The sequence below is a fragment of the Bicyclus anynana genome, chromosome 1 (assembly GCF_947172395.1).
Source record: "Bicyclus anynana chromosome 1, ilBicAnyn1.1, whole genome shotgun sequence".
Classification (NCBI taxonomy): domain Eukaryota; kingdom Metazoa; phylum Arthropoda; class Insecta; order Lepidoptera; family Nymphalidae; genus Bicyclus; species Bicyclus anynana.
In genome coordinates this window covers 4,661,313-4,688,394 of record NC_069083.1, presented here as the reverse complement: position 1 = coordinate 4,688,394, position 27,082 = coordinate 4,661,313, and the positions used below count along the sequence as shown (strand labels likewise).

At 37.8% G+C, this 27,082-nt stretch overlaps 1 protein-coding gene across 5 annotated transcripts in view; it reads left to right on the top strand.

The window, feature by feature from the left end:
- The window catches only part of LOC112050201 (guanine nucleotide exchange factor DBS), a 135,658-nt gene that overhangs the window by 44,809 nt on the left and 63,767 nt on the right, over window positions 1-27,082 (top strand). For all 5 annotated transcript variants that reach the window (XR_002887138.2, XM_024088400.2, XM_024088404.2 and 2 more), the window contains exons 2-11: window positions 7,085-7,286; window positions 9,007-9,097; window positions 10,600-10,830; window positions 11,498-11,631; window positions 13,223-13,342; window positions 13,766-13,886; window positions 15,025-15,175; window positions 15,483-15,637; window positions 16,933-17,103; window positions 17,745-17,885. Coding sequence is in view for 4 of the 5 variants with exons in the window: in XM_024088400.2 (XP_023944168.2) it covers window positions 7,085-7,286; window positions 9,007-9,097; window positions 10,600-10,830; window positions 11,498-11,631; window positions 13,223-13,342; window positions 13,766-13,886; window positions 15,025-15,175; window positions 15,483-15,637; window positions 16,933-17,103; window positions 17,745-17,885 (1,517 nt within the window). In the remaining variant the exon portion in view is untranslated. The remainder of the gene's footprint in view (window positions 1-7,084; window positions 7,287-9,006; window positions 9,098-10,599; window positions 10,831-11,497; window positions 11,632-13,222; window positions 13,343-13,765; window positions 13,887-15,024; window positions 15,176-15,482; window positions 15,638-16,932; window positions 17,104-17,744; window positions 17,886-27,082) is intronic.

The following is a 27,082-nucleotide window of genomic DNA, read 5'->3' as shown; positions in this document are numbered from 1 at the left end:
TTATGAAATTCTCTTTATATCATGGAGTTGTTTTAAATATTTCTGTTTAGATTTACCACAGTATGATTCGTATTTCTGAAGTTAGTGTATTCAAATCAATTCGCATGAGAATACAGATCTATAACTGAATACGATACGAGTGGGTAGGGAATATGAAAGAGCTGAGTGCTGACGTCACTTACCTGTCCTCTATGAATTGTATCAGCAAATGGAGTCTCTCGCATCCGGTGCGATTGTGTAGCTAGAGGCGAGCTCTGTTGGTTCTACTGCTTTTCATCGACTATAGAAACTACAGTTAGTTTCTATAGTCGATGTGACATAGGTGTTTCTATAGTCGACATTGCAGGAAAATCTGAAACTATGGAATACATAGAAACTGTCGTACAAAACTTTAGTTCATTTTTGTGAAAACTATTTTGGCCCAGTTAATTTTCGTGTGCCTAATACCTCGTTTAATAAGAGTGCTTAGCTTAGCTTAAGCGTTATTTCCGGCTTTATCTGTTCTGTGTGTGTCAGACTGTAGCATCGAAGCTGACAGATCAATGAGCCGATTTGGATGCAGATTTTTTTAAATAGAAAGCTAGTTTTAGTTACCTAAAAACTTAGCTAAATGACTTAAGAATACGAGGATTTTCATGTCAGATAATGTCAGCATCTTTATATTATGATGAAAGAAAACCTGACACAAAAAAAGACTATTTCTGCTTAATAATTTTGGAGTTTTTAATATTTCAAAATAATTTAATTGGTGGCTTAAATGAATGAAACTTTCCTTTTAACGTTTCCACTTTTTAAACAAACTTTATTTAATTGCGTACTTTAAATATTATGTAAATTAAAAATATTCAAAAACTGAACACTTTAGAAAGTAAGTAATCGCATATTATGTCTGAGCCGTGTTTAACAATAACAATGTTGCGTCTAACTACGAGTTCTAGGTATGTGACCAAAGATTTTGTACTATTAGATATGTCACTAGCGCGTCAAAACTGAACAAAAGTGACTATTTGTCTTAATTTAATTTTATCGTATGTAAACTACGAAAGTTACTTATACAAATAGTACCTTCCTAAATATTGTCTACAATGTCGAGTTGTGTGTCCAGGAAGTGTAAAAACGATATATAAATCTATACTAATACTGTAAAGCTGAAGAGTTTGTTTTGTTTAGTTGAACGTGATAATCTCAGGAACTACTGGTCCAATTTGAAAAATTATTTCAGTATTAGATAGCCCATTTATCAAGGAAGGCTTTAGGCTATATTTTATTCGTATTCCTACGGCCACGCGGGTAAAACCGTGCGGCTTTAGCTAGTATAATATAATGTAAGTAAACAATATTGTTCATGGGTGCGCTCAGTACAGTAGCTAAATTCTGATAACATTTTGCGGTGATTTTGTAGGCACGTAACATATCTATAGTAGAAAATCTTTGCAAACAACCCTACTAGAACCATGTACCAACTATGGCTTCTAGATCCTATGCCACGGGGTTGGAAAGACGGCGGGAAATCGAATCTTTGTAACCAGACGCGAACTTTATGGAAGGGTACGAAGAAAATTATGTTTTATTACATACACTTTTACGTTCCAACATTTTTTTCCGGTTTATGCATGAATAAAAATACTATTTTTTTTTACTAGCTTTCCTTGGGGATATTTCAATGATAGAGAGTAGACTAAGACCTTAGTCTCAATCTAAAAATAAGCTGACTTGCAAAAATTCTTCGAACAGTATATATATTTTTACATAAGCTTAGTAGTTCTTAGCTTTCAAGATTTGACATGTAGTATGACATGTTAAAAGGACAAGTTAGCTAAATAAAATCTCGTAAAATAATATCAAGGGGCACGGCAGCCCCTTGATATTATTTTACGAGAAAAAAAGAAACAGTCAAAGAAAAAAGAAAAAAAGAAACAGTCGCACCATCCCATTTTCGATTAAACTTAGGCCTCTAATCAAGTTTTTTAGAATTTTAGCAATCAAATGCTATTCATTATAAGAAATTGTTTTAATAAATAACTCAACGAATCGCGAAGCTGATGTGTCTAAGGGCGAAGCACATAATTCGAAGAGCCGAAAAGGCCTGTATTGGCTGTCCATCGCTTCTATCGGCTGTTGTGATTAATTGTGTTTATGCAGTATTTCAGGTCCACTTTGTTTGCATTTTTTATTTGCAGTAGCAAAATGTATATTGGATATGATTTGGCACGTATTCGATATTGCTAAATGGCCCACAAAGCAGGCGTTTGTGGTTTTGGTGTCTGACCCAAAATCTGAGCCAAATATTTGTGGTTTCGTTACATGATACAGGCATTTCGTATGTGTAATGTTAGACTGTAGACCGCGTCCTAGACTAACATGTACCTACATAAATCATCGCTATAAGCCGTCTGGTTTTGATCGGATACGTTTTAGTGTGAATACAATAAGGAACTTAAGCTAACTTATCCTAAAAACAAATCATGCCCACGTGGAATGGTGGCAAGAATACTGGCTGCATTTCCGCGCTGGACAGCCAGGCTGATCCTTTGGGCAAAATGAGCCAGCCCTTCTGACACCAGTCGAGGCTACTAGCCGCGGTGAAATGATTCGGTAAAATTTTTTGGCACTGCGACTCCATGGCCCAAGGGTCTCCACGGCAAAAGGTACAAATATGTAACTCTCTGTCAGGCATACTTGAGCCACTTACTTTTAGTGTTGGTATTGCTTTATGTTTGCGTTTGAATGACCATTGACTATATAGATTGTCAGCGTATCCGTACCAGGGGCGTACCGTATCAGCCGTATCAATGCTTCGGGACCCTGGACTGCAGGGCCCCTTTGCGTGTGAAAGCTAAAATTCATCTTCATTCATCATTATCAACCCATATTCGGCTCACTGCTGAGCTCGAGTCTCCTCTCATAATTAAAGGGTTTAGGCCAATAGTCCACCACGATGGTCCAATGCGGATTGACAGACTTCACACACGCAGAGAATTAAGAAAATTTCCAGGCAGGTTTCCTCAAAATGTTTTTCCTTCAACGTTTGAGACACGTGATATTTAATTTCTTAAAATGCACATGAAAAGTTGGAGATGCATGCCCCGGACTTGAACCCACACCCTCCGGAATCGGAGGCAGAGGTCATATCCACTGGGCTATCACGAAGAGGAAGTCTTTACCCTTCATATTTGCCCCCCCCAACTAATTTTGATACAGAGCCTCCGAAACACGTCACTGATCCGCACGTATCAAAAATTTAAAAAACGATGTGAATACAAAGAGGAGCAAATGGATCAGTGGTATAAGTATCTAGTAAATATATTTTATATCCGTATTCCTATAGGAACGGCTACTATGCGGGTGAAACCGCGATTTTTTTTAAATATGACCAATATTCCCGTTCCCCTCCAATTAGTCGGGAAAAAGTGTTTTAGGAGTGGGTACGACAATAGACCAACGGAGCGAGGATCGAATCACCACCCTTCGGTGATGAGTTCGACTTACTCTTACCGTTGAGCTATTGAGGCTGTTAAGGTATGTTTCTAGATAAAATAAAAAAGGAGACGCCCTTAGAGAGTCGATTCGTTCATCTCTTCTTCTGCTTCTGCCTTCGGGCCCATCAGATGCTTCTGCGCTCGTACAAACTACCAGGTGACGCCTCTCTGAGGTCCCATAACGGAGCCTAACGGCACTTACACAGTCAGAAATAAATAATATGTGTGTCTAGTGGGAGTTTCAATATTTTCATACTGTTACTATCACGTTGACGTAAACGCAAATTTATATGGAATTGAAACAGTTGTGCAGTAGTGCCACTAGATGGCGCTGTTTCAATTCCTTAGAAATTCGCTTTTACGTTACGTGACAGTAACAGTATCAAACTGCCACTAGGCCCTCTGAACGTTTCACTAAGGTTGTAGCCATTAGGCACAATCGTAGGCCTCATAAAAGTGCCGGTTGCGTGTTCCACACAAATTCGTCACGCGTCCCCTGAAGTCGTTCCTAGAATATGGACGGGATACAATTTCGTTAAAAGGATCGTGCTGGAATGGACGAAAATAACAGAAATATAGATAAACTAATTGTTATTTGTTTTATTATGTCTACTTTGGACGCACTGCGTAAATTAGTAGATAGTAGTTTAATATAACAATTAGAAATACTAACATGTTTAAATCGTTAACTGATTTAAGTAGTTCGAATTAGTTCGCAGTTATTGCGATTTTCATCTCATCATCATCATTATCAGCCGATAGACGTCCACAGCGGTCTCAGGCCGCCAGCATCCTGCAACTCGCTTAATGTCCTCGGTCCACCTAGTGGGAGGTTGACCAACTCTGCGTTTTCCGATGCGGAGTCGCCATTCCAGCACCTTGGGACCCCAACGTCCATTGGGTCTTCGAACTATGTGGCTAGCCCATTGCCACTTCAGCTTCGCGACTCGCTGAGCTATGAGATTTTCATCTACTAACTAGAAACTGTTAAGAGTTTTGGGTGAAATGTCTAACATTCTGTGGAGCATACTCATGCAGTGCAAGGCTCTATATAGTTAGACAGCATCGTCACTTAACATCAGGTGATATCACAGTCAAGGGATAACTTGTTGTTGAATAAGAAAGTCTTTGTTTCATAGGTACCAATAGGTATCTATATACTTGATTTCTGCATGGATCGTCTCGTATCAGTGTAAACGCACTCTATATAAGTTTTCGAAATCATCCCAGTGTTTGTAAACAAACATTAGTAAGTAAATTATAGCAGAAACACGTTTTTATGCGCCAAGTTCAACATTTCACGAATGTCAGGGTCGAACACGTGAGTGCGCTCAGCGCTGTAGAGGCCGTCTGTAAGTAGGCGCTCTTTATATTACGCTTGCTGGATATTTCAGTATGTACCAGTTGGAACAAGAGCTTGCGATAGCCTGACATACTTCATGCTGCACTCTACCATAGGTAACAGTGGCGAAGGATAAAACTTTGATGAAGGTAACCCGTCAGCTTACATTTTATGAATTTAGCAGGGCAACATCTAGCACATTTTCGCTTCGTGCTACTTCTGAAAATGAGATTTACAAAATTATTAAGAATCTACATTCAAATGCAGAAGGGACCGATGAGATTACATTGGATATGTTGCTTATGACACTTCCACAGAGTCTTGGAGTTATCTCATCAATCATTAATGCCTCAATTGATAATTCGATCTTTCCAGATGCTTGGAAAGTAGCAGTGGTGCGTCCAATTCCCAAATCTATTAATCCTGCTACTGTTAAAGACTTGCAATCAGGTTTCAGAGCTGGTAGGAGCACAGTATCTGCGCTTTTGGATGTTACGGACAACATACTGACAGCCCAAGACAAAAGAAAGTGTACAATGCTGGTATTGTTAGATTTTTAGATTTAGATGAGATGATCAAGCACAAGTTAATAAAACAAACGAGGGAAAAGTAATTTCAGAATTTAAAAATTAACTCCACACGGATACAATTGTGTGCGTCTGAAGGTAAACATTTTAAAATGCAAAACAATTAACTTCGTCAATTCGTATTTAAATCGTATAGACAGTGATGACATAAACGTCTGCTTTCACACTCGTTAGACTTTCAAACATCCTCCCAGTATCAGGTGATTTTAGACTAGCGTATTTTTTGCGCGTATACGGTCGTTTCAGCATACGCGCTCACACGCGCTCTACATTACGCGCTTCCAAAAACCGAACTCGCGTAAGTCCTTGTTCAGAAGGTTCGAATTCGTCACGAATCGTATCTCGCGAATTCATACGCGCGTTTTCGAAGTACTAGACATCAATACATCGCGTCCACAAGCATCGCGCGAATTCAAAATACGCGACACGCGCGAATTCGCCTTTCTAGACCGAGCCTAAACGGGCATATTTCGACGTATTCGCTCGAACCGGTGGTGTCGTGTCGGTATCAACATAATGTATACGAGGCGCGCCTATACGCGCCTACATGCGCTTCCAAAAACGAGCTCATACGCGTGTATAAAACGCTAGTCTGAAACCGCTCTTATACGCGCGTGCATCGGCGCATACTGATTGCTTTTCAGGTTCATTTAACGTTTCTGCCGAACTAAGCACTGTTGACACAATTTGCTTTGTTCGCTGATTAGGCTTTATTATGAGTTTCAACAATTTCTATCCCAAACATACGGCGACTTGTTAGCTTTTTTAAAGCTTCTTTATGAGTTTGGGTAACCTAGTATAACACTAATAGTATAAAGACGAAAGTTCGTGTGTGTGTGTGTGTGTATGTTTATTCCTCTTTTCGGCTACTGCCAGCCTACTACAGCCATTTATATGTACGAATTTTTTTTTGGAGATTTTTTATCATTTTTGATCATATTTATTGCTTTTATCATATGTTTTCATGACACTCCATTTACAAGTACGAGTAAGGGCATACGTTTTTATTCTACATTTTGAAGTTAGGAATTGTTTTTTTTGACGTGACAACGTCTTATAATGCGATGGAGCCTGCACACTCGAAAAATGACGTCGATGACATGCGTCGTTCCCTCGCTCTAGGGTTGCCAGCTGAAAAAAGTATATTCTGGTCTATGAAGATTATTAAACAATATTTTAGAAAAACGAACAGTATTTAATTTATTTATTGTTTTGAATAATTTTCTTTTGAAAAATGCAACCATTCCATCACTATTTTCTAACGTTGTTACGTTCAACTATCGTCAGTAAACCGTCTTTACAGACAGCCGATTTTTTATTGGTGAACTAGCGGACCCGGTCAAGCTTCGTTTTGACATAAGTGCACTTATTCTCTATCCCTACTCTACCCTTCTATACCTCTACCCCTACCCTACCCCTACCCTACCCTACCCCTACCTAGGGATGTTTTAAGGGTTTTCCCGAAAATTATTTGATTTTTTCTCACCTTTAAAACCTTCCCTATACCTCCACGAACATTTCAAGACCAAGATAAGATAAATCCGTTAAGCCGTTCTCGAGTTTTAGCGAGACTAACGAACAGCAATTCATTTTGATATATATAGATAGTGGATCAACGCCTGTCCAACTACTATATTATACGTTTCTGATTGTATAAGACTGTCTGTATATTCCAGAAGCGGAATGCGATGGCTGCGGCAGCGACAGCGAGGATGGGCGCAGCGTGGGCGAGCTGCTTCTGCCGCAGTACGTGCTGGCCACGGGCGGGCTGGCGCGCGACCACCGCCCACTGGTCACCTTCCCCGACCACAACAACTTCCACATGCTCTCCGCCGCCGAGTACCGCCGCTTGCTGCTCTACCTCACCTCGGTGCCCTCGTAAGTAAACTATACAATACAATATAAGAATAGGTCAAGCCATTTGGGAGTATGGCAATGCGACACTGTGGCATGAGAATTTTATATTGTTACGAACTTGGGTTCGAAGATTTGTAATGAAACACCTGGTGACACGTATGAGACTTTATTCTACTCCTTAATCCGAGTAGCAATACACACTTCCAACCGAAAGTAATTCGTTGTCCAAAATTATAGCCGAGTTCACTATTGTCCACTTGTATCGCTGGTATCACTCTAATGTTACTCCACTTCGTTCCGAAGTTACACTGCCACGAAAGTCGTCTCCGTCGCGTATTTGTATCCCTGAGAATGATTCTAAATCATTCTGGGAATGTCTACACGCGTGCTGTTTATTCTACGAAATTCGACAAAAAAAATTATAACAAAAGATTGTTATTTCAAATTGTAAACAACTCGATATTTTCGAGCGATTGTGGAACTTATGTCGCAATTACTAAGATCCTCCGTAACAATATATTAGACTAGCAAGACCTCGCGGTTTCACACGCGTAGCTCCCATTCCCATTCCCAGTTCTCATTCTCATTCATTATACTATTCCAAATAATGTAGCTTTTTGTTGGTGAAAGAATTATTAGTTAAATAGGTTTTGGTGTAGATGCGTACGTACGCTATACGTACAATTAATTGAGATAAATCAGCAATATTTTACATTATAAAATCGGACTCGTATTCCAGTAGGATGTAGAAACCAATTAGAAAGCAATACCAAGTGAAATCATGGTAACTAATAAAATTAAATGATATAAATCTTTCATCTCAAAGTAATCGGACCGCAGCAAACAGAAACTATCAATGACTTGCTTCACAGAACCAAACGATTATTACACTTTGCTTATATGTTGAATGATTCTCACGAAAGAGAAAACTATCAGAATTGCATCCATCATAACAGACGTAACTAGTACAACGGTGTGAAAGACCGTTACGTACCTGTGTACAGTAAACAGATTACAGAGGTGTTAAGAAACCTGCATGCTATAATAGTACAAGAGCTGGCTTAAGGAAAATATACTCTCATCCAATGATAATTTTACTGAACACACAACTCGAAATTGTGGACGATATTTAGGTATTATTTGTTTAAATAACGTTCGTTTTTGACCACAACCACAACTAACATTGAGATGTGGAATTTTCCTCTTTTGAGCGCCACATTTTTCATGACCTAGTAACACATCTAACAGTATTTAACATCATTGCTCTCATCTGTTATTTGTTTGGGATAAGAAATAAGTAATATTCAAATTGACACATTGCACGTTGCCTAGTTAAATTGCGGCCGAATCGTATTAAATGGTTAATTAAAAAAAATCGTACTCTAGTTAATAGAATATAATTATAAGAATTGAATAATAAAGGTCTGCTGCTTTCATACTGCAACTTTGAGGTTGCCAGATATAAACAGTTGAGTAACGTTATTTATAATTTATATATTTTATGCTTAATTTGACTGTATTAGGTTGCCTTTGATCTTGATCTTGCCGAGATTTTGTATAAAATAGTGTTTGGCAAAAATTAAATATAGGTAACCTATTTGTAATGTGTCACTTTGATCATTATCTCTTTACAATTTCTTATCAGTAATGAATAACAGATGAGGGTATATATCTCTAATGCCTGATCTTAGACCATAAGTAATACGGAAATGTAGTTTAAAGTTATGTTATTTTCTTTCAGGTTGTTAGAAGCAGAAATGGGGTTTCACATAATAATCGATAGGAGAAAAGACAGGTGGAATTCCGTTAAAACGGTGTTACTGCGAATATCGGTGAGTGAGATTTTAAATTCTGATTTGCTCTGGTCTGTGCTCAGGTTTTTTTTTTAAGTTAAATGGCCAGATCATCATAATGAGGCTCTCTTTTAACGGCCCGAGGCCAGGATGTGAATCTTAACCCCACTGCGCTACTCCTATGTATAATATAAAAAAGGCCAAGTGCGAGTCGGATTCGCGTATGAAGGTTCCGTAGCAGCAAGTAAAATAAACTTCTTGCTCATTAATTACATATACCCATTACATATATACATAATACGATTACGATTTATGACGTATTAAAAAAAAACTACTTACAAAATCTCGTTCAAACCAATTTTCGGTGGAAGTTTGCATGGTAATGTTCATCATATATTTTTTTTAATTTTATCAGTCTCTTATTTTAGAAGTTACAGGGGGGGGGGGGTCACATTTTACCACTTTGGAAGCGTCTTTCGCGCAAACTATCAAACTATTCAATATAGAAGAGACTGATATTGGAAACTTCAATATAATTTTTGAAGACCTATCCATAGATACTTCATTCGTATGGGTTTGATGAAAATCGAGTTTCAGTTTTAAGTATACCCCATATTTTTTTTACTATTTTTGTATGAAAATCTTATTGCGGTTCACGGAATATTCATCAACTCTCAGTTTCAACAGTATAGCTCTTATAGTTTCGGAAAAAAGTGGCTGTGATATACGGACGGACAGACAGACAGACGTGACGAATCTATAAGGGTTCCGTTTTTGCCATTTGGCTACGGAACCCTACTAAATGGACCCTCTACTGGTTCCACACCGGTCTCCTTATAAGAGAGTGATTTGAATAAATTGCTAAGTCGCATGCTATCTAACATTAGAAATGCGTTGACTGTTTATTAGTTACCTATTATCTGAGTTAAAGCCACAAAGATGATTGCATTTCGGCCAAAAGATTTTTTTTTATCGTTTCAAGGTTTGTTAAAAGATGATCTATTATAAGCTCAGCTATTCGTACTATACATTATACAAACTTAAAATACAGGGATTTTTATTACCAAGGCCTGGGCTCCATACAAAGGAGATGGTCCATTTCAGGTCCACTTTTGTACCCCGTATCATTAAAATGAAAAAAATACAAGGATCTTATTAAAATTAATTAAATTGATTAAATTTAACTAAATAAAAAGAAATAAAAAAAATAAAAAGCGCCCTTAAAGCAACTATGATATGACAATTGACAGCAAACGTCAAGTCGATTACTGCATTGAAAACGTCATCAATCCGCCATTAATACCCGTATTAGTGTTGCATTTCTTGGGAGATAATGAATATTATTTCGAAAGAATTAAAGTAAATTCGTAGATTTGTATAATCAAAAATAGTTCAAAAAAATATTTTCTTTTATTTCCGCTAGGGTACAATGACTGGACCTGGGCTCCATACATTGTGGACCATTTCCTTTATCTGCATACCTCACAAAAAAAAGTTTGAAAAGAAAGGGCGTTTTATAATAAAAAAATATGGTTTTACAGGAATTCTTTCCGGGCATGATACACGCGGTGTACGTCCTCAGACCGGCGAGTTTCCTCCAAAAAGCGCTGTCTGAAGTTAGCAGCAAGCTGTTCAAGGAGGAGTTCCGCTTCAGAGTGCTGGTCTGCTCCAGTGTGGAGGAGTTGTACGAACACTTCGACCGCTCGCAGCTCACACCAGACTTGGGCGGCGAATTGCAGTACTCACATTCGGAGTGGATACAACAGCGAATTGTAAGTTACGCCAACCACACACGATCAAATATCCACATCCCTATCCCATTATCATCATGACACAAGCACAAACGACGCCACCTAAAGCTAGAAGCGGCGTTTTCTGGCATGTGGCGACCACGGGCGTCACCGGCCGTATGCCTCACTATTTAGCACTGTCTAAACCCCATGGCATTCATTAGATTCGTCTCAGTAGTTGGATTGACATGAGGTATAATCAAAATGAGGAAAGAGGACCCCTCTACGAGTTTCCTAGGTTGATTCTAGAAAGCAAGATAGTCGGAAAAAGGGCACGAGGACGACAGGGACGTAAGTAAATGGGTGGACGATATTAAAGATTGGACCAAGAGTAATTACAGCCAGCTGAAAAATATATCTCTTATGATCGGAAAAGTTTTCTCCATCTGACCGCCAAACTTCTTTTCGAAGAAGGCACCTGATGATGATGATAATTAAAATGGGGTATAATGCATTTATTAACCATTGAGTTTTTTTCTTCAACATTCTATGATGTTTACCACCCTTGCGCTCTGAACCACTTATGTGGATAAAAAGGACATTTCGTAATGTGCTGATCGCCATACGAAAAACTGAGAAATAGCAGGAATAATTAAAAAAAAATAAACTGATTAAATAAAACACTGTACGTCATAAAAATTTCTTAAAGGCTCTGGAGAAGTTCTCAACGCTGATGAAGGAGATATCGAGCAAGCTGGACGACTTCATGCGAGAGATAGTGGACTGCGATATGGGGAACGATCCCACACAAACCAAAGAATTATTAGAATCACAAGAATCTAGGTAATTATAGTATTTGTTTAATACTAAAACTATATGCCAGTGATAGCCCAGTGTATATAACCTCTGTCTCCGACTCCGGGACATGCACAATGCACCGACCGAATTGAGAACCTCCTCCTTTTTGAAGTCGGTTAAAAAAAATATCACGTATCTCAAACGGTGAAGGAAAAACATCGTGAGGGAAACCTGCATACCAGAGAATTTTCTTAATTCTCTGCGTGTGTGAAGTCTGCTAATCCGTACTGGGCCAGCATGGTGGACTCCCCTCTCATTCTGAGAGGAGACTCGAGCTCAGCAGTGAGCCGAATATGGGTTGATAATGATGATGACTAAAACTATGTGATGACAATAATTTGCTATAGCCCGATTTAAGCTTTTGTTGTAGTACGTTGTTAATATCTTTTTTTTTTTTTTTTTTATTTATTTTATTGATAAGATATAACAATTATTTTACATATCGATACTCTCGCCAAACTGTACAGGCAGTTTGTTGGCGAGTTGACGCTCATTATTCTAGTTATTTTTTAAAAGTAATTGCTAAATCTAATTTTAATAAGATAATTAAAACTAAGGTAACCTAGGAATTTAATATTATAAAATGAAATAATACAAAAAAAAAATACAAAAGGTGCAAATAATTTCTATTAAGTACATCCGTCAGTGATGGGGTCCCCAAGGAAAACTTTCTTTAATTTCTTCTTGAGGACTCCTTCACTGATCTCCCTTTCTTTTTTGAGCCACTCAATTTTATTATATATTTTAGGTACCATGTAGCCGGTAGTTCTTTCACCATAGAAATTATTGGCTTTTGGCATGATATATTTTTTTTTCCTGTTATTTCTTAGAGATTTTAAGAACTGTATAGGTTTTTTATACTTATATGTGTAGTAATTTTCTTTAGAAACTAGATATTCAATTTTAACGTCTATCGGTAAAATCTTAAATTCTTTAAACAAATATTCATAATTTCCATCTATTTTTTGGCTACATTTTTTCTTTACTTTTTTTAATAATCTAATTTGTATTTTTTTAATTTCTTTTATATAAGTAGTATCTTTCAATGTTTCCAACCTATGTGTAATACGATACAAAGTTGGCATTAATTTCTTATCATCATCATCATTAACAACTCATATTCGGCTTACTGAGCACGAGTCTGCTCTCTGAATGAGATGCGTGAGGCCTTAGTCCACCCCTCTGGCCCAATGAGGATTGACAGAATTCACACACGTAGGGAAATAAGAAATTCTCAGGTATCTATGCAGGTTTCCTCACGATGTCAGGTTTCCTCACGATGTTATTCCTTTACCATTTAATACACGTGATATTTAACTTCGTTGTTAAAAAGTTGGCAGTGCATGCCCGGGACTATTCGAAGCTACGCCCTCCAAATCGAAATTATTTCAAGAACATATTAATTGTGATTAATTATTAGATGTGAAATGATTAGCCATTCATACCCTCATTTTTAATTTGTTTGTTGGCAAACAATACACATCCAGCAAGACTGAAGTATAGGTGCCGTCAGTCGTTAAGTGTCTTCCCCCTACCTAATTATTTTTTCATTAACTTCTGTTGTTGTTGTTTTCAGATATAAAGCTTTAAAAAGCGAGCTATCGTCAGCGACGAGTCAGGGGGAAGAGTTGCTGTCGCAAGTGCGCAAACCAAATCTTACTTATAATATTATTAGTCATGTTGCTGCTGTTGAAAGGTAAACAATAAACAATGTTTTTTTTTTTAAATTCTTTTACAAGTGATGATGCAATCAAAGATGGAAGCGGGCTAACTTGTTAGGAGGAGGATGAAAATCCTCTTTCGGTCTCTATACGACATCGTACTGGAACGCTAAATCGCTTGGCGGTACGCCTTTGTCGGCAGGGCAGAGGGATCAATGATGAGTTAAGCCTTCACCGCGATCTCATCTTTTTGAGTGATGATGCAGTCCGGCATACTAGGAGGCATGCCAATTTAAAAAATAAGAAAATCTAAACTGTGCCGACCTGGGAATCGAACCCAGGACCTCCGTCCTGTAAATCCACCGCGCATATCACTCCTCCACGCAGGTCGTCAATTCGCTAAAATGCAATTAATGTTTAAATAACTATAATTACATTTAATAAGATTCTCCTTGCAGGTTACTTGTACAACTAGATGAGACTGAGAAACAATTCGACAACTTTTGGCAGAAACATTCCATGAAATTAAATCATTGGTTAAAATTTAGGACATTTTTATTAAACTTTAAACAAATGCAGGTAATCTTAACACTAAGTACACACACATTGCATGCGTTATTACTAATTACTAAGAGTTCGTAGGTTTAAACTTAAACCCGTTGTTACGTTTACTTTTGGATCTAAAATCAAACATTGGTGTTTTCGGCGAACAGAACAAGTTCTCAATTTCTCTTACAGGCTTAAATACAAAAGCTTCTGTCGCGGCCCTTTTGCCGATCAGATCCGTAGTATTTAAAAACTTTTCTTGATTATTTTGGTTTACCTTATCTTCGAAATTCGGTAAACGAAAGTCCTTTCGCTTCTGTGTTTCCAATTGAAATGTTAACTTCTGTATTTGTCTCGTCTTTTCCTCTAAACTTGCTGTAAGTTCTTCAGCTTGTTTGTTTTTCTTACAGAAATCTGTTTGCAATGACGCCATTTTACGTTTGCACGTGTCTAATTCAGCTTTTAGTTTTTGTATGTTCAGATTGTTCGTCTCTTCTAGACAATTGAGTTTTTCTTTAGCGTGTTTTGCCAGGCTCTCTTGGTATAGTGTCTCTTGTTTTACTTGGTACGACCAGAATGACATCGCACGCATAGTTACGTCCATGATAACATCGGGCGTCAAACCCGCTAATACAATTGATTTGAATGTCTCACTTGGCTTAAGATCTGCCTGGATAACGTCAAATTTGTCACGCAATTCACTCCCACACGCGGGACATGTTAGGCAATTTTCGGCATTCCTCTTAAATTCCCGTTGACCGTGTTCTACGCAAAAGGCATGTGAACATGTTGTTACCCACGCGTGGCTGGTTAAGAACTTTCTGCATTTGCGAAAATTACATATCATATCTAAAACCATTTTGTTTTATACAAATTTGAAGTTACAAAAACATTTAACACGCACGATTAATTAGTTAAATAATTATAATTACCGCAAAATAATTAAATACGCCAACATTTTTTATCAACTCAAATGTCAAAATTGACAAAGTCATTGTTATTTTTTTTTGCATTATGAAGGAGGTTATAGGTTATAGAAGTTTATTATGTTTAATATTAAACCTTGTTGTAATGTTATTAAATCAAATACCGTTTTTATGTTAAAATTGTAGATGGTAAAGATCGATAATCATCCCAATATTTATTAATATTTTTTTATATTATATTTTAGGCTACTTTAGATGGTCATTTAAAGACAGCGTGTGATATGACTGAAGTTGGCGAAACGGCAAACAGGGTTGAAAGTCTTATTGAAGAAGCTAATGACTTTGAAAAACTGTGCAACTGTGATCTCAATTTAGCCTCGACAGTCATAGACGAAGGTAAAATGTAACTAAATAATAATTAGTAATTATTGTAATTATTTTATTCGTTTGCGCCGGATTTTATTTATTTTCTAATAATGCTCGATTTTCCAGGGCTTGTCTGGAAAAAGGGAATGAGCGTTCAGATTTTTTGTTAGTTTATATTGTCTTTGGTAAATCTAGACCAGGAATATAAATAAAATTCCAAATTTGAAATTAAAAATGTAATTTGCCTTAAACATGCCTGTACGGTGTAATACCTTTGCTTGTTACAGAAGTTTACCAATAAAAAAAATAATATTTTAATTCACATTTGTTTTTGCAGGCGAAGTATTAATGAAGGATCCCTTGAGCTCTGTGGACCACATAGAATCAAAATGCGAGGAATTAAGACGAACGAGTTCATTACTTATAGATAAAATACAAAAACGAAATATGCTACTTACCAAAGCTAGAGAATTAATGGATAGAATAGATAAGGTACTTATAACTTATACGTAGAGTATCACACTTCACACTATTAAATAAATGTGACGGCCGCGTGGCGCAGTGGGTAGTGACCCTGCTTTCTACATCCACGGCCGTGGGTTCGATTCCCACATCTGGAAAAATATTTGTGTGATGAACATGGGTGTTTTCCAGTGTCTGTGTGTATTTATACATTATATAAGTATTTATATGTAGTATATAATTGTATATTAATATTATAATATCAACTATCTTAGCACCTATAACACAAGCTACTCTGTATGCTTACTTTGGGGTTAGATAGTGATGTGTATTGTTTAAGTATATTTATTTATTTATTTATTAAATGCGAAAGTTTGTGTGTGTGTGTGTATGTATGTTTGTTCCTCTTTTGTGCAGAGCTACTGAACCGATTTGGCTGAAATTTGGAATGGAAATAGATTTACTTTGGATTAACACATAGGCTACTTTTCGTCCCGGAAAAATCTATGGTTTCCGCGGGATTTGTAAAAAACTGAATTCCACACGGACGAAGTTGTGGGCTTCCGCTAGTATTTTAATATTTAATTCGGGACAAGCGTTGTTATATACCTAGTTACTTAAGACAATACTTGCGTACCAATTTTTCTGTATCGTCATTCTGTAACCGCCAACCCGCACTGGGGCATCATGGTGGGTTCAAGCTCCATATTCCCTTCTATAAGGAGAGATGCCTGGCTCTGTATTGGGCCGGTAAAACAGACTGATAATAATGATAATGTTGTACTAATTGATTTAGGTATATCATAGAACTAAAGAGAAAGAAAAATCTTCTGGAAGTACGTTTGTTTGTTTACATTGTTGGCAACAGACAAGGAAATGATGACTTTTGAAACTTTTTCTACAGAGAGGTCAAGGACTTCTCTGTAGATATTAGTGGGTTCGATTACCAGCTTAGGTAAATTTATGATTTCATATTTTTGTTTAGCAAGCTCTAGCAATAGATTTCTGCTGAAGCTCTTTATATATTAGAAAGACTAGCGCTAAGACCTTTAGCAAACTAAGCCCATAGCCATGTGACAGTCGATTCATTTTCTACAATAGAAAATGCTTCGAAAATCAAAAAAAAATATGGGTATGACATTATCGACAGGTCACGTGATCAAGCTATCGATCAGATCTGTTATTTCCTTATATTTTTTTAATGTTCGAAGCGTTGGCGTTTGTAGAAATAGAATCGACGACTTCGACGTGCTACATAGGTACAGGCCTTGGTACGCTGAGGAACCAAGTTAACTTGTTATCATCTACAATATATTAATCAACAGGCGAACGAGTGGTGCGCGACGGGTGTGGAGATCCTAGCGGGGGAGGGGGGGCTGATAGCCGTGGACAAGCTGCTGGAGGACGCCAAGAGCTTCGGGCTCACGGCGCCCGAGCAGTTCCGCGACATGCTCATGCAGTCCGCCACGCAGGAGACCAGGGCGCTGGTCACGCAGGTGATGCGCAATTCATGGTCTATACATAAACAGTGGTGGGAAAGGTGTGGGGGGGGGGGGGCATATAGCCGTAGTCAAGTTGCTGGAAGACTCCAAGAACCAGTTTCGCGACAACCCCCGCCTGAATTCGTCCCGAGTTCATTTTTTAAAGAGCCAAAACGTGTAATACGAGATACATGAATCCAATTGGCCTCATCTAAACAAAGCAGGCTAGGCCAGCGCAGGTTTATCTGAGGACATTCGTCAGCGTCATTGGATTCGTCTAAACCTCTCTTTATGTATGGTACTGGAATGGCGTCAGTGTTACTGGTTTTGTCTTAGCTTTATGTAGAATACATAAATATCTATAATAGAAACCCCAGCGGATGCCTCCGCCTTCGATTCAGAGGGCGTAGGTACGCATTCGGTCCTAGGGATGCACTTCCAAAAAGAAAATATCTCGTGGTTTAAACAGTGAACGTAAAACTTGCTTAGCTGAGAATTTTCTTAATTTTCTACGCGTGTGTAATCTACCAATCATTGAGCCAGCGTGGAGGACTTACGTCTCTCATTCTGAGAGGAGACTCTAGCTCAACAGTGAGGCGAATATGAAATCATGATATTGTGAATAGTAAACAACAACGTTTCCTCTCAATGACCAGGTCTGCCAACGAGTGGAAGACGTCTGGCTGATGGTGTCAGTGAAGCGAGCATCGCTCGTGCGCGCGGCGGCCAAACCAGCGCGACCGGTGCAGTCGGTGCCTCCTCACAGCGCAGCCTTACCTGTCACTAACAACAACCAGGTCAGTCAATACCGTCTTTACCATAAGAGCACACGGGGCCCGTGCCCAGGGCCCTATATTCTCAGGGGGCCCCGAAGGACCGACAATATCAATATCCTTCAAAATGTTGATTTTAAGGATATACCTAATAGAAGATTTTGCTCTACAGAATCGTAACCAAAAAACAAACTCTTTCTTCTTTTACTTTCCAAAAGGGCCCCAAATTCTTGTATGCCCAAGGGCCCCAGCCTAGTATAGTTTAGTTTAGTTTAAGTCGGCGGTGAGGTCAGTGAGGCGGCCGTCTAAAATCGGTGGTGTTTACCACCCTACCGGCAAAGACGTGCCGTCAAGCGATTTAGCGTTCTGGTACGATGCCGTGTAGAAACTGAAAGGGATGTGTGGGAAAAATTTTCATCCTCCCCCTAACAAGTTAGTCCGCTTTCATCTTCGATAGCATCATCACTTACATTTTGTGAGATTGTCGTCAAGGGCTAACATGTAAAGAATAAAAAAAAAATTAAACAGATGGGTGAATATCGTTTTTAACAGGGATCTTAAACTAGAAATGACAGGAGACATGAGCCTTGTAGTTATTAAAAATAGGCTGTTGATCATAACGTTGATCTGTAAAGTAAGCGGTTTTAATGTTTCTGTCATCGATAAATAATAATAGGTAAACGTATATTTGAGATGTTTAAGTAGTATGATATTCTATTTTAATATCATTATTAATAACTAGCGGACGCCCGCGACTTCGTCCGCGTGAAACCCTAATACTACCCCTACCCCTACCCTACTCAACCCTACCTTACCCCTACCCTACCCCAACCATCTATGAAGAATAATTGTACCAAGTTTTGTTAAAATCCGTCGAGTAGTTTTTGTTTCTATAACGAACATACCACGCCACTGAAGCTTAAAAAATGGAGTAACTTCTCCCGTTTTCCCAACATTTCCCTTCACTGCTCTGCTCCTATTGATCGTAGCATGATGAAAAGTATACTATAACCTGCCCAGGAGTATGAAGAATAATTGTACCAAGTTTCGTTAAAATCCGTCCAGTAGTTTTTGTTTCTATAAAGAACATACAGACAGACAGACAGACAAAAATTTTACTGATTGCATTTTTGGCATCAGTATCGACCACTAATCACCCCCTGATAGTTATTTTGGAAATATATTTCATGTACAGAATTGACCTCTCTACAGATTTATTATAAGTATAGATAACAGCGTTATTGTAATTAAAAAAAAACACAAACAAGGTTTATTGACGCTGTCATAACAGACTTTCATATCACCGACATCGATTCATAAAACATAATAATCACGTATGCACTTGTCGTATGCATCGCAGTCCACAGGTGGAATTATTAATAGTAGATATTACATCGACATACAAAGCTGGTTGCTGACTGCACGACGCAACGCAAAAATAAATCAAGTATTTAGACTAGTAGAGAAAGTAACATAAAAAATTTAGATATATTAGTTGATTGCCCATATGAGTTTTATCATCGCCGCCACAGAGTGTGATTTATCTACATTTTTCATACTTGGCATATATAATTTAAGTGAAATGTTAATCCTATCAATATCATAACTTACCTTGTAGATCACATTTTAAAAATATATCTACCGCTACCGTATCTATAAACCAAAAGCATAGTTGTTAATTTTCAGTAATTAACAACTATGCTTTTGGTTTATAGAGTAATTTTACCTATTTTTTTTATTCTCTACAAGTTAGTCCTTGTCAACAATCCCACCTGATGGTAAGTGATAACTTACCTTTGCCGGTAACTAATCTCGGCCGAAGCCTCCCACCAGCCAAAATACTGAACACAAAAGGCATTTGCATTAAAGTACTCGGAAATATAATTAGCTGCGATGCGGATTCCGCGTTTTGCTGCAGTGTGCAACAAACTTAAGAAAGCAGTTAATATTGATAATTTCCTTCTTCTTACCCAGCAGTTAAGATGATTAAGTGTTAAGGAAATAAACATCATGCAATATAATAATTAAGGAAGTTTTATTGGCGCTTTTTGTATTTATTTAAATTGTTTATAACTTTGCCAATAGAGTTAACAACTATAGAAGCTATGATGCCACAAAGATACACTAAAACTTAAAGTGTACCTAACGGATGATTGATATTACGAATATATCACAAATCGACAACAATCGACATCTAAAATACGTGTATAGAATAAGTTCGACAAATGGCTGCTTTGTATAATGTGACGGGTAGCAGCGTCAGTGATTGTACCATCATTTTGTGGTAGAGGAAACAGCTCGAGCAGGTCCCAGGACTTGTGATTTTGGGTGTATGTTTAAGGAATCCCTTTAGAATGCAATAACACTCACCTCCCCTGCCCAAAATATTCTCCATGCCCACTAAGCAATTTATGATCAATAATTACACCACAGTAAATTACTGCACAAAATCCATAGGCAGCGTGACGGTGTTCACGCTGCCTAACAAAATCTGGACTCAAATCATCAAAAACCATTTTTACAAACCATCGCTGTCAATAACAACTTTATACCACTTTTTATAATGATATAAATAAATCATATAATTAAATAATATATAAATAATGAATGTAAATACCACCCATACTCGAAGAAACACCTACTTGTAGTTAGAAGTGTGGATAGTACTAAGGATGGTGCGACATAGAGGCATACTCGTAGATGATGTGGTCTCTTTTGAATTTGATGTGACTTTTCCATTACGGCTACAAGTGGTTACGTGTAAGTGTAACTGCTAATGGGGGCGAGTTCATGTCCAAGGTAGTGCGTAATTACGCAAAAACCAGCGCCGCTATAGAAAGTGCGCGAAAGCAAGCGTGGAGGTCGCGCCAGCCGTCATTACCGCGGGTGCGTGCACTCGCGCCTTTAACACTGTAATTATTATAATGATATAGCTATCATTACATTTTATATCGTCGTCGTCGTTATCAACCCATATACGGCTCACTGCTGAGCTCGAGTCTCCTCTCAGAATGAGAGGGGTTAGGCCAATAGTCCACCACGCTGGCTCAATGCGGATTGGCAGACTTTACACACGCAGAGAATTAAGAAATTCCTCACGATGTTTTCCTTCACAGTTTGAGACACGTGATATTTAATTTCTTACAATGCACACAACTGAAAAGTTGGAGGTGCATGCCCGGACCGGATTCGGACCCACACCCTCCGAAATCGGAGGCAGAGGTCATATCCACTGGGCTATCACGGCTTCATTTTATATATTAACTGAAAAAGACCGATATTTAATAAAACGGCTAATTTTTCATTGTAGTCACCTTGTTGATAGAACAACTAGCTTATTCACCGTAATTTTGTCTTTATTGGCAACCTTTTAAAATAAACATCAAAATAAACTGAGAAATGTCATCTACTGTATGATATCCACAAAGGGTTGTCAGTAGGCACCGGATGACATTTGTTACATAGTATCACCATTTCGTTCAACTATTCTCTTCGATAAATTAGGACATCTCTCTCTCGTTCAGTCCCTGAATTCTGTAGGTAAAGTTAGCGCAGCGACAACGTTCGCCCCCATGGAAACATCGTTGTTAGTGACATTTTACTTTTGTCATCCCATATAAATAAAGTTCAAATTCGAATAAGACTTGTTATAGACGATTATTTCATCGACGAGTGTAAAATAGCGGAATCGCACCCCAGTGTTCTACGCGGTATCGTAGTTTAGGTAGGGGTATTTCTGGTAGGATCACAACTAGCCACAGACTTATAGATTTGAAAATTATGAATTTCCAGGCTAGGCTAGCTATTTCGCTCAGACTAACTCTGGCCTCGTTCGGTGTCTTTCTTTTATATACCCTTCATCATCATCATCATTAGCAACCTATATTCGGCTCACTGCAGAGCTCGAGTCTCCTCTCAGAATGAGAGGGATAAAGCCAATAGTCCACCACGCTAGCCCAATGCGGATTGGCAGACTTCACACACGCAGAGAATTAAGATAATTCTCTGGTATGCAGGTTTCCTCACGATGTTTTCCTTCACCGATTGAGACACGTGATATTTAATTTCTTAAAATGCACACAACAGAAAAGTTGGAGGTGCATGCCCCGGACTGGATTCGAACCCACACCCTCCGGAATCGGAGGCAGAGGTCATATCCACTGGGCTATAAAGCTATTATTTACTCTTACACAAACGGTATTTGACAATCCAGCAACGTGGCTACGAGATCATCATTTCACGAAATGCATCCGGCAGCCATCTTTGAATTCTATTATCTCTTTTGTATGAGCATTCATAGACTCTTTGTATACTTATTAGTCTATGACTGTCTTCTACAGTCTGAATACCTGTACTAGTGTACAGGTATTCAGACTTCAGACAGACAGGTATCATGGCCAGAATTTACCAATTATTATAATACACAACTGCGCCAGTTATATCGTCAAACCTAATTTATTTTTCATTAAGATAACTTTCGTTCACGTGCACAAATGCCAAACTTTCATGCCATAAATTGTAAATGAGATAGTGACGTGACCGCTTGCGGTATGCTTTCTAATAATCGGTCAGGGCTCACCCTTGGTATGTGATGAGAATTTTGATGATCTCTACTAAAGGTAGGTATAGTATTTACTGTCCCTTCATGAAATAATGCGTTGTCACCTAATTGATTTAAGATGCAATTTAAGAGTGTGCAATATGTAATTTGGTGGTTACAAATGGTTCTGGATCTCAGATTCTGGAAAAGTTAGGAGTCTAATATTTGGGTAAATGATATTTCAAAGTGTTAGTTTCGTTATGACTATACAAAATAACACAATTTGTAAAACTTTTCTAGATAGTTTATTTTTTTGAAAAATACATGTTTTGCTCACATTTTGCTTTCAATCTCAGGAAAAGCAAACTTATTTTCTTAAATTTTTGATTTGTATAGAAAATTAGGTATATATCTTGAACAAGGCTATTTTGTTTTTCGTTATGTTGTTTAATTTACTTGCAATTAGGTAAAAATGGTTTTGGCGCTCATGTCATAATATTTGCGTCGCGCGTCAATCGCTCCGTGCTTTTCAGTCACGTGAAAGTCATAATTCGGCGTCTCGTGTGCGCTTCGAATTTTATCCACATCGTATCGACGCGCTGCGCGCTTTTAATATGGTAGCGGGCTAACTTGGAAGAGGTATACCTAAGCCCATTCTACCCATAATAATTCTTACGGTTTCTACGCAGCCTACTTAATACTACACTGGATCGCTTGGCAGCAATCTTTAATAGTGGGGTGGTAACCAAACGCGCCCGTAGCCTACCAGAACAGGCCGGCTGGCCTATTCATTATTTTGGTCTTATGAACCTTGTAGAATAAACATCAATCAATTCAGAAGGCACCGGATAACATAATATGTTACATAGAATCTCAATTTCGTATATGACAACTGACATACGTCAAGTAATTACCAACTGGCCTGCGTAATACTAATCCTTTAACCACAAATTAGCATTATGCTGAGCTGGGGCCATTTTCTGGGTTATGCCACACATCGCAGGGTATTGTCCTGGATGTCATGGTGTACTGGAGATATTGTGATGTGTGGCATAATTTCGAAATAAACGCATTTTTCTTTCTTTCTTTCTTTCTTTCAAATTTAGATTCAACAGAGTCCCTGGATTTGATTCGGGACAATTTAAATTTTTTTTTCCAAATTGGCTCAGTTCTGATCTATTTACTTATTGACTATAAAAAAAATATTCTATTGCTTTTGGTTTCACATTGTGCCAAAATAGCACAATTCATTTCTAATGTCTACTTAGATGTTCAGAGAAAAGAGATTGGCTGGTGGAGATAAAAGCCGATTGTATTCATACAAAATACGCGATTTGACAGTTATGATTGTAAGTAGCAAGTGACTAATTACTTTTTTTCATGGATGTATACTTTTAATAAGCTATTCATCTCTAATTTATGAGTACGATGAGTTGATGAATTGCATAGCAACATTTTCATTTTGTTTAATCCATTGTAGTTGTTATTATCATTAACAACCCATATTCGGCTCACTGCTGAGCTCGAGTCTCCGCCCAGGATGAGAGGGGTTAGCCCAATAGTCCACCAGGCTGGCCCAATGCGGATTGGCAGGCATTCATACGCAGAGAATTAAGAAAATTCTCTGATGTGCAGGTTTCCTCACGATGTTTTCCTTCACCGTTAGAGACACGTGATATTTAATTTCTTAAAATGCACACAACTGAAAAGTTGGAGGTGCATGCCCCGGACCGAATTCGAACCTACGCTCTCCAGAATCGGAAGCAGAGGTCATATCCATTGGGCTGTCACGGCTATAGTTGTTATTAGCTAACTAGCTATTATCCCCGACTTCGTCGCGTGAAATTAAAAAAAAAAGTTTGATCAGTAAAAGTAATCTTTAAAGCATAATTGGACTACTATTCGAGTGTACTGTGTATACTACTACTTGCTACCGCCCAAAAATCGTTCGTACTCGACTAAAATACTAAAGTAGTCCGAAATAGGCATAAGTTTCACTGGCTGACTTTCATCAGCCTGTCGTCAGAGTAATTTTAGCCATTTCAGAGATTAGCCTATAGAAACATATATACAAACATACATATCTACCACCGAAAAATGCATAACGTAATGTAGACTAACTGGGAAAGCATAGATAGAACATGGTATCTCGCTGGCGCTCTACAAGGGAAAGCTTTCATTTTCAAATACCTATTGAGAAAAAATCAAAGTAAGGAAACATCAAAGCTGTTACGTAGCAATCGGAGCTTATGTCAATTCCTCCAATTTATTTCCTGGCTACAAACTCGGATGCCCGCTTAATGGTTTCCTAGAGAAAAACTTGACTGTAAAGATATCCAGTATTACTAGTTCCATATATACATCCGATGAAGCACGTTACTTTTGCTTTGATCAAGCTAAAGTTTTATGTAACTTCTACTGTGTACATAAGAATTTTATTTGTTTTTATTACACTGTCGCAACAGGGATTCACAGTTAATTAGGCTTTTATCTTCACAGAAGAAGTAGAATTAATAATTTTATGTAATAATAAATATATTGTAAAGAAAGATAATAATGCAATTGATCTTCTTGTCGGTTCGTCTCAGCAGATCTTACGTTATGGGCCGGTGGTAAAGTTGCTATTATAAACAAACTTGAACTTGTGTGAACAGTAAAATAATTCTTCAACTTATTACGACATAAAATAGACGTTTATCCCACCCAAAGTCACATAGAGATAACTGCCTAGTGGGAGTTTGATACTGTTACTATCGCGTTAACATAAACGCGAATTTCTAAGGAATTGATACAGCGCCATCTAGTGGCACTACTGCACAACTGTTTCAATTCCATATAAATTCGCGTTTACGTCAACGTGATAGTGACAGTATGAAAATATTGAAAACTCCAACTAGGTACACTGGTCTGGTTTTACTTAGCCATCATCCCTAACGGATCTGACGTCCGATTCTGCCAGGAGTTCGGGTGTCCGTATTCAGAAATCGATAATACAAACGCAACCCCGTAACCGAAGGGATTGGGTGAGCGCGTAAGCTCGCTTTAGGCTAGAAATACTAGAGCGACAAAGGTGCCACCGTAGTTCTTCTAACGGGTACGTGTCTTCTACGATCGATACGGAGTCCATACAAAATACTCAATCAGAAACAAAAACAAATATCAAAAATCAAATCTAAAACTTAATGGTATAACGCGCTTGATTATCGGGTGCATTTATGCATATAAGCTCTCTTAACTATAATTCAAGAGAACTATAGTTATGTTAGCTACTTAGTATTAAAGATACCCACCTTGTACCAGATTCTACCACCGCCGGTCCGGTACCTCACCTAATGGTTATGAGTATAGTGGCTTCTATCGGTCTCCGCCTGCCTCTTAAGGATAGCTTAGGTATTATTTATGGCATGTGAGAGTGAAAGCGTTTATGGCGTTGTGTAAACAATAATCGTAGGGTGTTGGTGCAATATCCGCGACGATACATGGGCACGTACCATAACATTCGATGACCTTATGGAGTTATGGCGCGGCGATGCGAATGCCTTCAAGTAAAGTTCTCAGATTTAATACAAATCGTGCCACTAAGCATTTTAGATCATTATAGTACTTTCAATATACTCGTGCAATGTTATTCATAATATTAAAGAGAGACTACCTCTCTCTTTATTTCATTGCATTTCACTTAATAAAAAATCTCAAGTAGATATCCTACCGACTGCGCCAATTCGCTACCGTGCTATGTACGTATTTGATTTGATTGTGTTGAGGTTTGCTAGAAAATAATTGAAATTTATAATTATTTTTTTAAATTGTACATTAGTTTATAAGCTAGATGACTTATTATGTCTAACTATATAGCTCTATAGTCTTCGGCGTTCCAAAAATATTTTAAATATAAAAACGGTATTGAATTTCATGTGTATGACACCAACATATTCGTCTACCATTTTAATGTTAGTAAATAACGATATTTCATACTAGAGATAGGCCACTAACGCATCAAAACTGAGGCGGACATAATTTCTTTTAGTCGCTTATTGAACAATGAAAGTTATTTAAACAAATAATACCTAAATATTGTCTACAATGTCGAGTTGTGTGTTCAGGAACTGTAAAAAATGTATATACATAAATATATAATGGCATTAAACACAAAATTATGCATATGTGCGCTCAGTGGAGTAGCTAAATTCGGATCACTTTTTGCGGTAATTTTGTAGGCACGTAACCTATCTATCTAAAATATCATTGTTAGCAAAGATATAATTTACAGACCGAATCAAGTCAATCAAGTATGCAAAAAATGGATGTTTCAATCCATTCACACGTCGCTGCCAGCGTGTATAAAGTTACTCAGCCATAATTGAATATAATGTAACCCGCTGATGCGCAAAGCTGGGGTCAATTTGCCGGATCAACTGTCTCCATATCGAGTGAACTGCAAATTGTAGTGACAGTTGACACATTTGAATCGTAACCTATAAATTATTCATGTTCAAAAAGCCACGCAAATACAATTAAATAATAACAACAAGTAAACCAAACGAGCTTAGTTTTACAAAGAGAAGTTAAACAGTTTTTGCTCGACACAATAAAATTCATTATCCATATAAATGTTACTTCGTCATCAACAACAACAAAACAAAATTGAAACTTAGAAAAAAACAAATTAATAGTCACAACA